The 12,293-nt window shown below is 38.7% G+C and overlaps 1 protein-coding gene across 3 annotated transcripts in view; it reads left to right on the top strand.

Annotated features, from left to right (window-relative positions):
* Nucleotides 1–12,293, top strand: part of LOC124798153 (E3 ubiquitin-protein ligase MIB1-like) — a 78,019-nt gene that overhangs the window by 25,155 nt on the left and 40,571 nt on the right. For 2 of the 3 annotated variants that reach the window (XM_047261435.1, XM_047261433.1), the window contains exon 2: nucleotides 9,142–9,361. In XM_047261435.1, the coding sequence (XP_047117391.1) occupies nucleotides 9,146–9,361 (216 nt within the window). In that variant the 5' untranslated portion in view covers nucleotides 9,142–9,145. Of the gene's footprint in view, nucleotides 1–8,388; nucleotides 8,424–9,141; nucleotides 9,362–12,293 lie in introns of those variants that run through there. The other variant, XM_047261434.1, reaches the window with a different exon arrangement.

The following is a 12,293-nucleotide window of genomic DNA, read 5'->3' as shown; positions in this document are numbered from 1 at the left end:
GAGTCTTCATTCTCTGGGATACTGAGGTATTTGTTTCTTCTATAATCTGAATTCTTTGAGAAACTGAGGTGTTAATGTTACTCTCCCTTCATAAATTCGACTCAGCCTCGGCCAACCTGGAGACGTTGGTTTGTACTTCTATTGAAACCTCGTCCAGCTTTTCATCCATTGATTTCAATCGGGAAACGAATTTTTTGTGTGGCGCTGTCGTCTCTTCCTATCTCTCTCCTCTGCTCGTTTCCTATCTACTTTGGCCTTTCTTGCCCTCTTCTGTGCTTCTTTCCTACCTGCCTCGGCTTTCCTGTCTCTCTCCGGCATTTCTTTCCTCTCAGTTTGTGCTTGGTTCCTATCTACATCGGAATGTCCACGCCATAACCCGGAATTTGGCGATCTGTGCCAAGGTCGACTTCATTTCACAAGTCGCGATGGTTTCACTCTGTTCAATTTGTCAGTGTGGCTGGGTTTCGGGCAACACTATTGCTGCAGAGACTTCCCCATCATAGAATTCCAAATGACTTCATACGATTCCATTGATTCCTCGTGGCTAGAAATTATCCTTGTCTCTCTAGATCACACTCGACTAGTCCTATCCATGTATAAGAGAAACGAAGTCAAAATCTACTACACAGTAACTAACGCTATCAAAAATGTAATATGAGTGAATATCTTCATATATGATTGAAAAATCTTCACATGAAATGAAATTTTACTCGTTAAAATCTTCTAAAATACAGGTGGAGGCGCAAGAATGAAATTATAGTAAAGCTTGATCAAAGTTGAACTTGTATAATTAGGAGATCTGGCCAAACTGTACAAATATTTCAGTTCCGACGCAGTCAATACACTTCCGTATGTTAATTTTTGTGTAAAGCGGAGTGTGCCTGAAGTGGAAACGGAATGCATATTTTAAGATTAATTAATAATTCATTATATAACGCGGAATAAAAGCTTATACAGTACTACTGTATTAAAGTAAACACTATTTATTCACACACACACACACACACACACACACACACACTCACACATATATGTTTCAGTTGACTTGTAGTACATGTCGCTAACAGTTAACGAAAAGATTAATGTAATCGAGAAGATTAACAAACACTCTGTGTGCAAAATGATGTTGCGTCTGAAATGCGGTAAAACACAAATAAATGAAACTTTGAGAAACAAGGCTAGGATACGGGATGAGTGGATGAAAGGGAGTGGTCAAATGAAAAGAAAGTCGAAGAAGACGCGAAATGAAGAAACTAACGAGATAGTGTGGGAATAATTTATAAGTACGCGGGCAAAAACTTATCTTTGTCTGGATCCATGTTGCAGAGTGCGCTTCAGAAAGTCGCTGGAGGCTAGATAGGAGTATTGGAATAGCTGTTCTGGACGCTATGATAATAGTAAAATAGCCACCGGTATTTTTGTGACTACTCTTTTTAATGACGCGTTTCGAAAACATCATCGTCAGATTCAGTTAACGGAACAGACACCGTACAATGTACTGAGTCAGCTTAGCTTGCCATATCGAATAGGAGTTCCTGTTTTATATGGCACAATGATGGACCAAAACATTGTGCACACTGCCCAGCGCGTGATTGAATGCTACCTTGTGGCGTTGCGACCACATGATGCGGTCAGTATAGAAGCGGGCAGAAACATTTGGAGAATTAATCAAGCGACGATACGCTGACATAAGCGACTCTGGCGAATGTCAGATTATTATAGCTCAACGCCTGAGAACGAGCAGCTCGGAAACGGCGCCCTACTGCCGTGAGCATATATGGGAAGCGGAGGGAAGACAATGGAAGGAGGGCGATGCAGCCACGAGTAGACGTCAAGGTGTTGGACTCACAGAACATGAAGGCTGGAGCACTTGCTCTCTCTGTGAACCAGGGTACATGGCAAATCTGACAACGGAATACGATTCTGGTGCAGCACAAGTGTTTCAGAGCACACCGTCCAGTGCACATTGTTAAACATGGGTGTTAAACATGGTTTTCTGCAGCAGACGTACCATGCATGTTACCATTTGGTCCAACAACATCGTCAGTTACGATTGCAGTGGATCCCAGATCATTGGATCGTGAATCATTCGAAAAAACGTGTCAGTTGGTCGGATAAAACACATTTATTGTTACACCAGGTCGACAACTGGCGAACGGCTCTGGAAGCATACACTGCTGCACAGACGCAGGTCGGTGGAGGCAGTATTACGCTGTGGGGGATATTCACCTGGCCTTCCGTGGGATCTGTGGTAGCAATCAAAGGGACCATGACGGCTGTGAACAACAGAACATTATTGATCACCTGAATCCCTTCATTTCTTCTCCGAGGCCGTTGGCTCCTTACAGTAGGATAAATTTCTTGTGAGTCGTAAGGCCACAATCGGGCTGCTGTGGTTTCTGGAGCATGAGACTGAGCTCACGTTGATGTCTTTGCCACAAAGTTCGCCTAATCTGAATACGATGGAACAGGTTGGCAGCCATGCACCAGGCGAGACTTCAGAGTTTTTGCGCTCTCGTAAAGATAAGTTTAGATTGTAATGACTATTAGTTTATTACAAATTACTCATTGAATACGAGTATGAGTGCTTTTTCAAGGTTACGATTAAAGATATCACTGTCCTGTACATATTAGTCCAGAAAACGCTAAAAGGGCGCGAGGTCGGACTTTAATAGCATATTTGTTTACGTTGTGGCACAATTAAGTTAGAGAATCCCGTTTAATTGTTCTGTTTTCCTTTCAAACAATTTAATTTGAGTGTGTCCATTCACTGTTAAGTTCGTATTTGCGGAAAGTAGCATAAATCTTAATTTGTTTGATTCTTTCGCACCTGTCGGTTCTTTACGTTCTGTTTTGGTACAATAAAGTTACATTCTTTTGTGATTAAGATAATTCACCGGGTACTGCAGTTGAGTGAATGCTAGGTTCTTATAGTAAGCGGAAATAAATAACTTTTTACTTTTTATCATACATCCGAAGCGCTAACCTGTAGGCCTAATATTTGCTGCTCATAAGTAACGACAATTCGTGTAATGTAAGGTGTGTTAAGTGATTTATTTCTATTTTTAAGCGTGTAATCTGTGTTGCAGTTCGTGATAATTGTGGATGTTGCCGTAGGATGTAGTAGTGGAGAACTAAATGGGGAACTCAACAAGGCTCTCCCATGGGACTGTAGGCTTTGTAAAAAGACAAGAGAATCGTTGAGCAGGAGGCAAAGATTTGTGCCATTCAGGCAGAATTAGATCACGCGAAATTTGAAATAGATGAATTGAAGGAGGAAAAAGATCTCGGGAAGTGAGTAAAGGTAACAAGCAATGGGCAAAAGAGGAGCAGCTTTTCAACTTCATCTGCACTTGAGCTAACAGTATCCGATAAATTTGACTTGTTACCTGAAGTAAGAAGTAGCGTGCAACAGAAAGTCAATATAGGTCGGTATCGAAGAAGAGTAGGAAGAAAAGAGTCTTGCTGCTAGATAGCAGCCATGGGAAGGGTGTAGGCCAGATGGTGCAGGACAAATTAGGGACAGGGTACCAGGCCACAAGTATTGCGAAGCACAGTGCTAGCCTTAGCCAGGTGACAGAGGGTGTGGGAATTTGTGTAAAGGTTTTGGCGAGGAGGATCAGGTTCTTATAGTTGGTGAAGCAGGGAACAGCCTGGCTAATACTAGTAATTACTACATTAGGGGTGACACGGATGAAATAGCAATAGCAACAGCAACAGCACACACAAATGTGAAGGTCCTGCAGCCCCATGACCGGCCCTGGGTAAATGCTACTCTGAGCCGTGTGAACACAGAGTTGAGCAGGCTGCTGTTAACTGAAACAAAATCTCATATGAGTGCAGCGCCTGTTGTTACAATTAGGACATGGGGATATACTAGACATGGCCTACACCTGAATAGGAGAGGGAAAGATAGGTTGGCTGAGCTCCTTGGAGGTAATATACGAGAGCATCTATTTTAGGTTAGAATCAGGATTCAGGCACCCTGTTTCGAAAGAACTGAAAATAACAGAAGAGCCTCACAAAATTCTTAATAATGCACAGAAAAGTATGGTTAGCTCATTTCATCAAAGTATTAGAGGATTGACTTGTAAGGTAGAAGTGCTTCTTGTCTGTTTGGGAAATTTAGAGAGCTCTGAAAAGATAGATATATCGTGCCTGCCTGAGCACCACATAACTACACGGTTAGATAAACTGCATTACACTGTTGCAGCTTACTTACACAGAAATAACATAGCAAAAGGAGGAGTTGTTGCATACATTAAGACAGAACACAAGTTCAAAAACAATGGGACAAGTGATCAGCACATAGAAGTGTGTGCATGCTGAAAAATAGTTCACTTTTAACGGTAACTGTATATACACCCCACTGGGAAATTTTGAGCTATTTATGAGTAATCTTGATTCCTTACTGTGCTATCTGTCAGACAGCAGCAAGTATTTCATAGTCTGTGATGACTTCAGTGTAGATTTTCTAAAGAATTCTGATAGCAAAAATGATATGGAAACCTTATTTGGATCCTACAATTTGGTCTCAGTAAATAACTTTCCAAAACTGGTGGATAAAGACAGTTGGACTCTAATTGAAAGTGTTTTCTTTGATGAAGCTCAAAGTAAGAAAATAACTGTTGATCCAGTAACAAATGGTCTCTCTGATAATCAGGCACAGTTAGTTAAGATAAATAACGTAGCATCCCTACAGTATGGATACTTCTTAGTGGAAATCAGTTAGAATAATTAATGACTCCAGGACAAATGTTTTTAGGAATACTTTACAAGCGATGACATGGGATGTAGTTTACAATGAGCCAAATGCTAACAAAAAATTTAATCTACTCAATGATAAATTCATTTCATTATTTGAAAAAAGATTTCCACATAAGCTAGTCAGAAAGGACACTAAACTACCATTTAAAAGACCATGGATCACTGGGGGGTTTAAAGTATCTTGTGAAAGGAAAAGGGAAATTTATCTTTTGGCAAGAACAAGCAGGGATCCTGCAGTACTTGCACACTACAAAAAATACTTAAAATTACTAAGAAAGGTTATTAAAAAAATCATAGAACTTAAACATAATGTCAGAAACCAGTACTTCCGACAACAGACTGAAGGCGATATGGAATGTAGTGAAGCGAGAGACAGGAGAACCAGCCACAGAACAAGACAACAGCACTATTGAAGTGAATGGAAGGTACATTTATCAATCATTTCTTAAATATAGTAGAAAGTATAGGGACAATCAGCTCAAGAGCAAAATCACGGCATTACGTTGAAATGTAACAGCCATGAAATTCAATCATATGAGTGTATTACCAAGTTCTGCTTCAGAGATTAAGAAAATTATGCATTCTCTCAAAAATATCTCATGTGGCTTTGAGGGTGTTTTCAAGAGAGTATTAAAAATTTTGTGCCATATAATAAGCCTAGTCTTATCTGAAATATGTAACGCATCACTAGCTCAAGGCATTTTTCCAGAGTGACTGAAATATGCCGTTGTTAAGCCCCTCTTTAAGAAAGGTGATAAGAGAGATGTCAATAATTACTGACCTCTTTCACAGCTGACTTCACTCTCCAAAATTTTTGAGAAGGTGATGTGTTCTTGAATAGTATCTCACCTTAACAACAATAGTACCCTTAGCAATCACAGTTAGGGTTTCAGAAGTGTTGCTCGACTGAGAATGCCATTTATGTATTCACTAACCAGATTTTAAAAGCATTAAGTAATAAAATAGCACCGATTGGTGTTTTCTGCGACCTCTCTAAGGCATTTGAATGTGTGAATCACAGTATGCTCCCAGATAAATTTCACTTTATGGCACTGATGCATGGCCAACCAATGGATAATGTCATATTTGACAAAAAGATCACAGAAAGTTGTACTTAGTGATTCAAGCAATATAATCCAGGCACATAATTCTGACTGGGGAGAAATCACATATGGGGTACCACAAGGTTCAATCTTAGGTACACTACTGTTCCTCGCATATGTAAACTATCTTCCATCTAGTATACAACTAACAGAATTAGTTCTTTTTGCAGATGACACTAGTATTCTAATCAATTCAAGTATACAAACAGAAACAGAAGAAATGTAAACAGAGTTCTTAAAAGTATCATTGACTGGTTCTCTGCATGTGGTCTCACCCTCAATTTTAAAAATAAGGCCTAGCAGTAATCCTTGGATACCACATGAGATATTAAATTTATTTGATCAAAGAAGAAAATATAAAAATGAAGTAGGCGAAAGGGAATGCAAATGTTTAAAAAATGAGATTGACGAGAAGTGCAGAATGGCTAAGCAGGCAGAATATAGGACAAATATAAGAATTTAGGAACATATTTCATAGGGGAAAGATAGATGTCGCCTGCAGGAAAATTAAAGAGGACCTTGGGGGAAAGAGAAGCAGTTATGGGATACCAAGAGCTCAGATATAAAACCAGCCTTAAGCAAAGAATTTCAAGCTAAAAGGTGGAAGGACTATATAGAGAGTTTATACAAGGGAAATAACTTGAGAGCAATATTATAGAAAGAGAAGAGGGCGTAGATGAAGATGAGATGAGGGAGATATGACACGATTCGACAGAGCATTGAAAGAGAACGATTCGACAGAACATTGAAAGACCTAAGTCGAAACAAAGGCCGCTGGAGTAGACGACATGCAGCCGAACCACTGGTAGATCTGGCGTGTAATATGTGTGGGACAGACGAAATACTCTTACGGTTCAAGAAGAAGTAATAATTCCAACAGAAAAATGCTGAAGATTAGATAGGTAGATCGCATAACCATGAGTAATGAGGATGTAGTGAATAGAACTGGGGAGAAAAGAAATTTTTGGCACAGCATGACTAAAAGAAGGGATTGGTTAGCCGGGCACATTCTGAGACATCAAAGGGTCATCTATCTGGTATTGGAGGTAAGTAGGGGTTGGGAGTAGGGGGGGGGGGGGGGGGAGGGAGGGCTAGAAATCGTAGAAGGAGACCAAGAGGTGACTACAGTAAACAGGTTCAGAAGGATGTAGATTGCAGCAGTTATTCGGAGGCTTGTACGAGATAGAGTAGCATGGACAGCTGCATCAGACCAGTCTTCGGACTGATGACCACAACAAAAACAGCAACAGTAGGCCTACACGGAGAGTGCTGGATTCATTGCGTACGTTTTCTGTGCGGCCGTAGCTCACAGGGAAGCAAGGTATCTTGGTCTAGAGGTATTCTAATAGGCGCGTCCCACAGGGTGACAAGCAAGCACGCCCTCCACAGAGAGAAGTGGCGCAGCCACACGAAATAAATTTTGACGTGTTATCTGACAAACTCACTGCCGATTATTTTCCTCGTGTGCATCTGCTATCTTATTGTACCAACTCTAATCGTGTCAATGCGTTAAGCTAAAGAATAATAATAATGAGCGATGTAACACGGATGGCATGAACTGCAGACACTGCTCTTTACGGCAAGCAGTGACAGTGGACTGTGCCGGTGGCGAGTCAAGGCCGGTGGCCCAGCTGGGCGCGCCCCTTATTTAGCACAGGCGGAGGGCACCGAAATACCGCCTCAGAAAATACAGGCGGCGCTGGCCGGGCCTAGTATGGCTGCGAGCCAAGTGTGACGAATTTAGTCCCGTCGCCTGCCGCCGGCTGACTAGGGCGCGCAGCATCACGTTACCCTGCGCTCCTGCCGGCCCTTCGCCGCTTCCGGGGTGCACTGAGCTGTTTCCCCTTACATATTGTAGACTGTGTATCCGCAGTTACAAAGTCTTTCAATAAAAAAAGGGAAAAAAGTACTGCGTATTTTCTGATTTCACACAGGGGGAAGTTTCCCTTAAACCGCTACGGTCAAAATAAAAATTTGGACAAAGACCTACCCGCACGAAAAAGAGAAACATCACAGTCGCAAGAAGCCGAACATTACGTTACTTGTAAATTCATGACAGAACTACAGAACTGACACGTATTACGAAGAACATTACAGAAGCATGTATGATGTACCACACGCGACGAACAGTCGCAGGAAAAACCATCGAGGGCGCCGACAGCGTTGAGCGCCCATAAAGCGGAAAACGCACGCACGCACACACACACACACACACACACACACACACAATTCCAGTTCTGCTGTTTGAATCAGTGACATACAAGTAACAGTTCTAATAATTTGCATTACAATTTAGCCAAGATTTAATGTAGGACATTTAGAGATCTATAATTCTGTATGGCACTTGACAATTCATTCTTAATTGAAAATGACAACTCTCTAGTCTTACGAAACTAAAAGCATCTTTCTTTACGTCGGTAGAATTTTTATTTATTTGTTGTTATAATTCCACCAGAACCATCGTTGTCTACAATTTTTTTTAAATAAATGAAATGTTATCAATCCCACGAAAAAAACTTTGCTTTTAAGGGACATGCTTTTCCTTCTTTCAAGGTAATCATAAAAAAGATTAACATAAAATTACATGATTGAATACTTGCGCTACTGATTCTCATGTATACGTTAAGGCTTTTTATTTTGAGATGACTGCACCAAGTTCCTTTGCTGCATTTAGGAATGAGGCTTATGTTTGTTGTCACCGACCATTTGGCTATAACCAATTACCAGATCGGCTTGATCCATTTTCGATATCACCAACCATCTCTCAATCCAATGTTGAACGAAAGTTCACATGTATCCTTATTCCTTTGGCCACTGCTTTCTCTTGGTTCAAAATGATGTATGGAGCTTCTCTCAAATTCAAACTTTGAATTTATTCATTTACCTTCTCTTATAACAATTCCTGTTTTCACATTAAAACGAATAACTTTCTTAAAACTAGTGTATTTTAGTTTTTTTGCTACCACAGTTTAACATTTTGAATAATGTATATATTTATGATGTATAATTTTGATTACAGTATGACTTGTCAAAACTGGTGTCATAAAATTCTGGATAACAGCTATTATGTTAATTAAAAGTGCTAAAAAGGCTATTGTCTCCATAAATATGTATCATGACTGAAGTAAATGAATGATAAAAGAGAAGCTGACCTAACTTTTTCTAACAGAAAAAGGGCAAGGGCATTCTAATACATTTTATTAAGATAAATAATTATTATTAAAAACAGTGTTTACCATTTCATTACTCAATTTATTTTCTTTTGTAACAGTGCAATGCGCATCTTGCTAATGAAACTTCCGAGACCGTGGATAGTGGATGAAAAGAAAGATGATGGATACACAGCACTACATCTCGCAGCTCTCAACAACCATGTGGAAGTTGCAGAACTGTTGGTCCACCAAGGACGTGCTAATATGGACTTACAAAATGTAAATCTCCAGACAGCACTGCATCTTGCTGTCGAACGTCAACATACCCAAATAGTCCGGGTAAGAACATTTCATTTAAGGTGTTGCAGTACTACTAGTAACATGACAGACCGCAATTTTTTAAACAATCAAACTCCCACGGCGGGGAGTGAACAAGAAAAAGTTTTGAAATTGTGTGAAATGATGTGTAGAGTTTATTGGAAATTATTATCAGCTCTCACACTTAAATACTGGATGAACATATTCTGGGTAATTTGCATGCTGTGAGTTATGCTGCCTCAAGACATACATACAGTTTCTAACTTTAAAATATGACCTATGTATAACATAATATTGTACCTCTTAATAAGTAGATTCTGACAGCATTTTAAATTCTTAAATTCAGTCATTAATTACATGAAGTACCGAAAATAAAATTTCCGTTGCCCCTGGAAGCTGTCAGATAGGCAGCCTGAAACTGGGATGGGGTGACTATTTCAGTCATTTAATAATATAGATGTTTAAATAACATCCACGTTTAATTATCTTATTCATATCTATTGTTTTTCAGCAACTGTTGATTAGATACCGCAAAAAAAAAATAAAAAAAATAATTACAGCACCAAGAAGGAGTTTTGCGACAAAAACGAAAGTTGGTACGCATGTTTCTACATCTGAAACATGATGTCTGTTCAGATTTTGTGCCAATCGCATAAAAGTGTTGCTAGTAGCATTATTATAAGGATGCAGATCAGGTTTACATTAAACACATGCTGTAATGGTCATGAGCATTAGTTTTCCTTTGAGAGTTTAGTCAGCTTTCTTAAATCAAAGTAATAAATCACTTCCTCCACTGACACTCAACAGTTTGCATCTCTTTGGCAAATCACTCTGCTTGTCTTTGTTGATGACAGCTTCCTCTGCCTCGACACCCCACTGACCGTGACATTGCCATCACTGAACACATTTCTTTGAATAACCATCTTACTCAAAATTCACTGCTGCCTTTCTTGTACTGATAACTGACTATATCCTTACTCATAACTACTTCTTATTCAAAAAACAGAACTCAAGAAAAAATCCATGATAGAGCTAGTCGGTCAGTCTTACTATACCAACAACGTTATGAGTCGACTAGGGGATCCTCTCTGACCACCCAGAAAGAGAGTGAGAACCTTGCAGTTTTCCCTTTGATCTCCAAACCAACCAACCACCCGCCCACCCAGGACCTATATTACTAAGTGACTATTACAGTTCATGGTTCCAGCTGTAGGTAGCCTATCTAACGGCTTCCAGGGGCATCAAAAAATTTGATTTTCAATCTTTCATACATTTACTGACCAAATTTAAAAGGTTGTCATAACCTTGTGTTAAAAGTTTAATAAAGTAAGACAAGTATTACAGTTAGAAACTGTATGTATATCTTTAGGCAGGATAACTCGTGATGTGTCAGTTAGATTACAGTCATCCAATATTTGAGATTGAGAGCACTTAGTGACTTCCAACAAACCTTATGCGTAATGTCAAACAGCAAAACTTTACAAAACTTTGTTCATTCGCGGATATTGAATGTTCATTCTTGCATCAGGCAATACATGCTAAAGATAGTTATTTTAGACCTCTTACTTAGTTGTTTATTTCTTTCTACCCTGTTTTAGGGATGAGGAATATTTTGAACAGTTTGATAGCTATCATAAGTATATCACATTTAGTGGGCATATAGAATTTGGTTGAGTAGTTCAAAACATGATTTCTTTCATATATGCGGTAATCATAACTTAAGCAATGAATATGTTTAAAAATTGGCCTGTTGTTCCTTATTAATATACGTTTTGACCAACAGTGAAGTAATGCCACAGTACTTCAGAGCCTTACCTTTCAGTGCTATTAAGAAAGCGAACGTAAATCTTGTAATGAAAGTTGCGTGTTAGTGATTCTTAATCTGAGATATTCCCTCTCACTTCATATATTTCTAATATTTATGTAGTAATAAATTTTTGGCACTTCTGAAAAGACACTGTTAAATTATTCAAGTTGGTTTATGAGACCATGTAACAGGTACTATGGTGGAGAATACTTTTGTGTTGTGATCTGTATTGTATTTAGTTTGTGTTATGTACAATATGAACTGAGTCTAAAGATATTTCTCCATTCTGGATTGTGTAACCATATATATAAACCAAAATAGTGTAGGGTTTCTGTTTAACTACCCTAATTTAGGTTTTCTTTAAATCACTATAAGCGAATAGTTCCTTCAGTAGGCCACATCTGCCACATTCATGTCCAATAGAAGTGATACAGTATTTATAATGGCACTAATGAATTAGATATCATGCTCTAATACTCTAAATTCCTTTCATACATAGTTTTTATGAATTTATTATTATTATTGTTATTATTACTGTTTTCTTTTATGACTTGTACCTTAGTGGCCATAAATCTTATGCTGAATTGTGGATATAACCAACTTGGTTCTCATCTTCCTGAGAAGCACACATTTATTTATTTATTTATTCATCCATGGAACAATATATATTGTATGGATGTCGTCAGTTTCATTTATTTCGTCCTGTTGATTACATATTATACAACCAGTGTACAAGCAATATAGGACAAGTCAATTGATACAATACAGTAGTACATAAATATTTATACATCACATTGCACAGACATTTGTTTATTTACAAAGAACAATTACTTGTATGCAGTATTAAAGCCTGCATTATGCCGAAAACAGTTTAAGTGACTGTTTACAATAGGAGAATAAGTGATAGTGCATATTTTTATGCTACTACATGTATAAGCAGGTAAATTTGCTTCATGGTCATGGTTTGGATTGAATAGAAATTTTAACTGCATTCCTTAAGAAGAGGTTAAGTGAATGCTCAAGAGTATGGGATACATGGGAGTTCACATTTTCTCTTAATGACAGATAAATTTACATTTTATCACCACAATTTCAGTTAAACTACAAGTAACAGCATCACACTTCATCTTTAAGTGAGTGCTTTTC

This window comes from Schistocerca piceifrons, chromosome 5 (assembly GCF_021461385.2).
Source record: "Schistocerca piceifrons isolate TAMUIC-IGC-003096 chromosome 5, iqSchPice1.1, whole genome shotgun sequence".
NCBI lineage: Eukaryota > Metazoa > Arthropoda > Insecta > Orthoptera > Acrididae > Schistocerca > Schistocerca piceifrons.
This window is presented reverse-complemented; position numbering and strand designations above follow the sequence as displayed.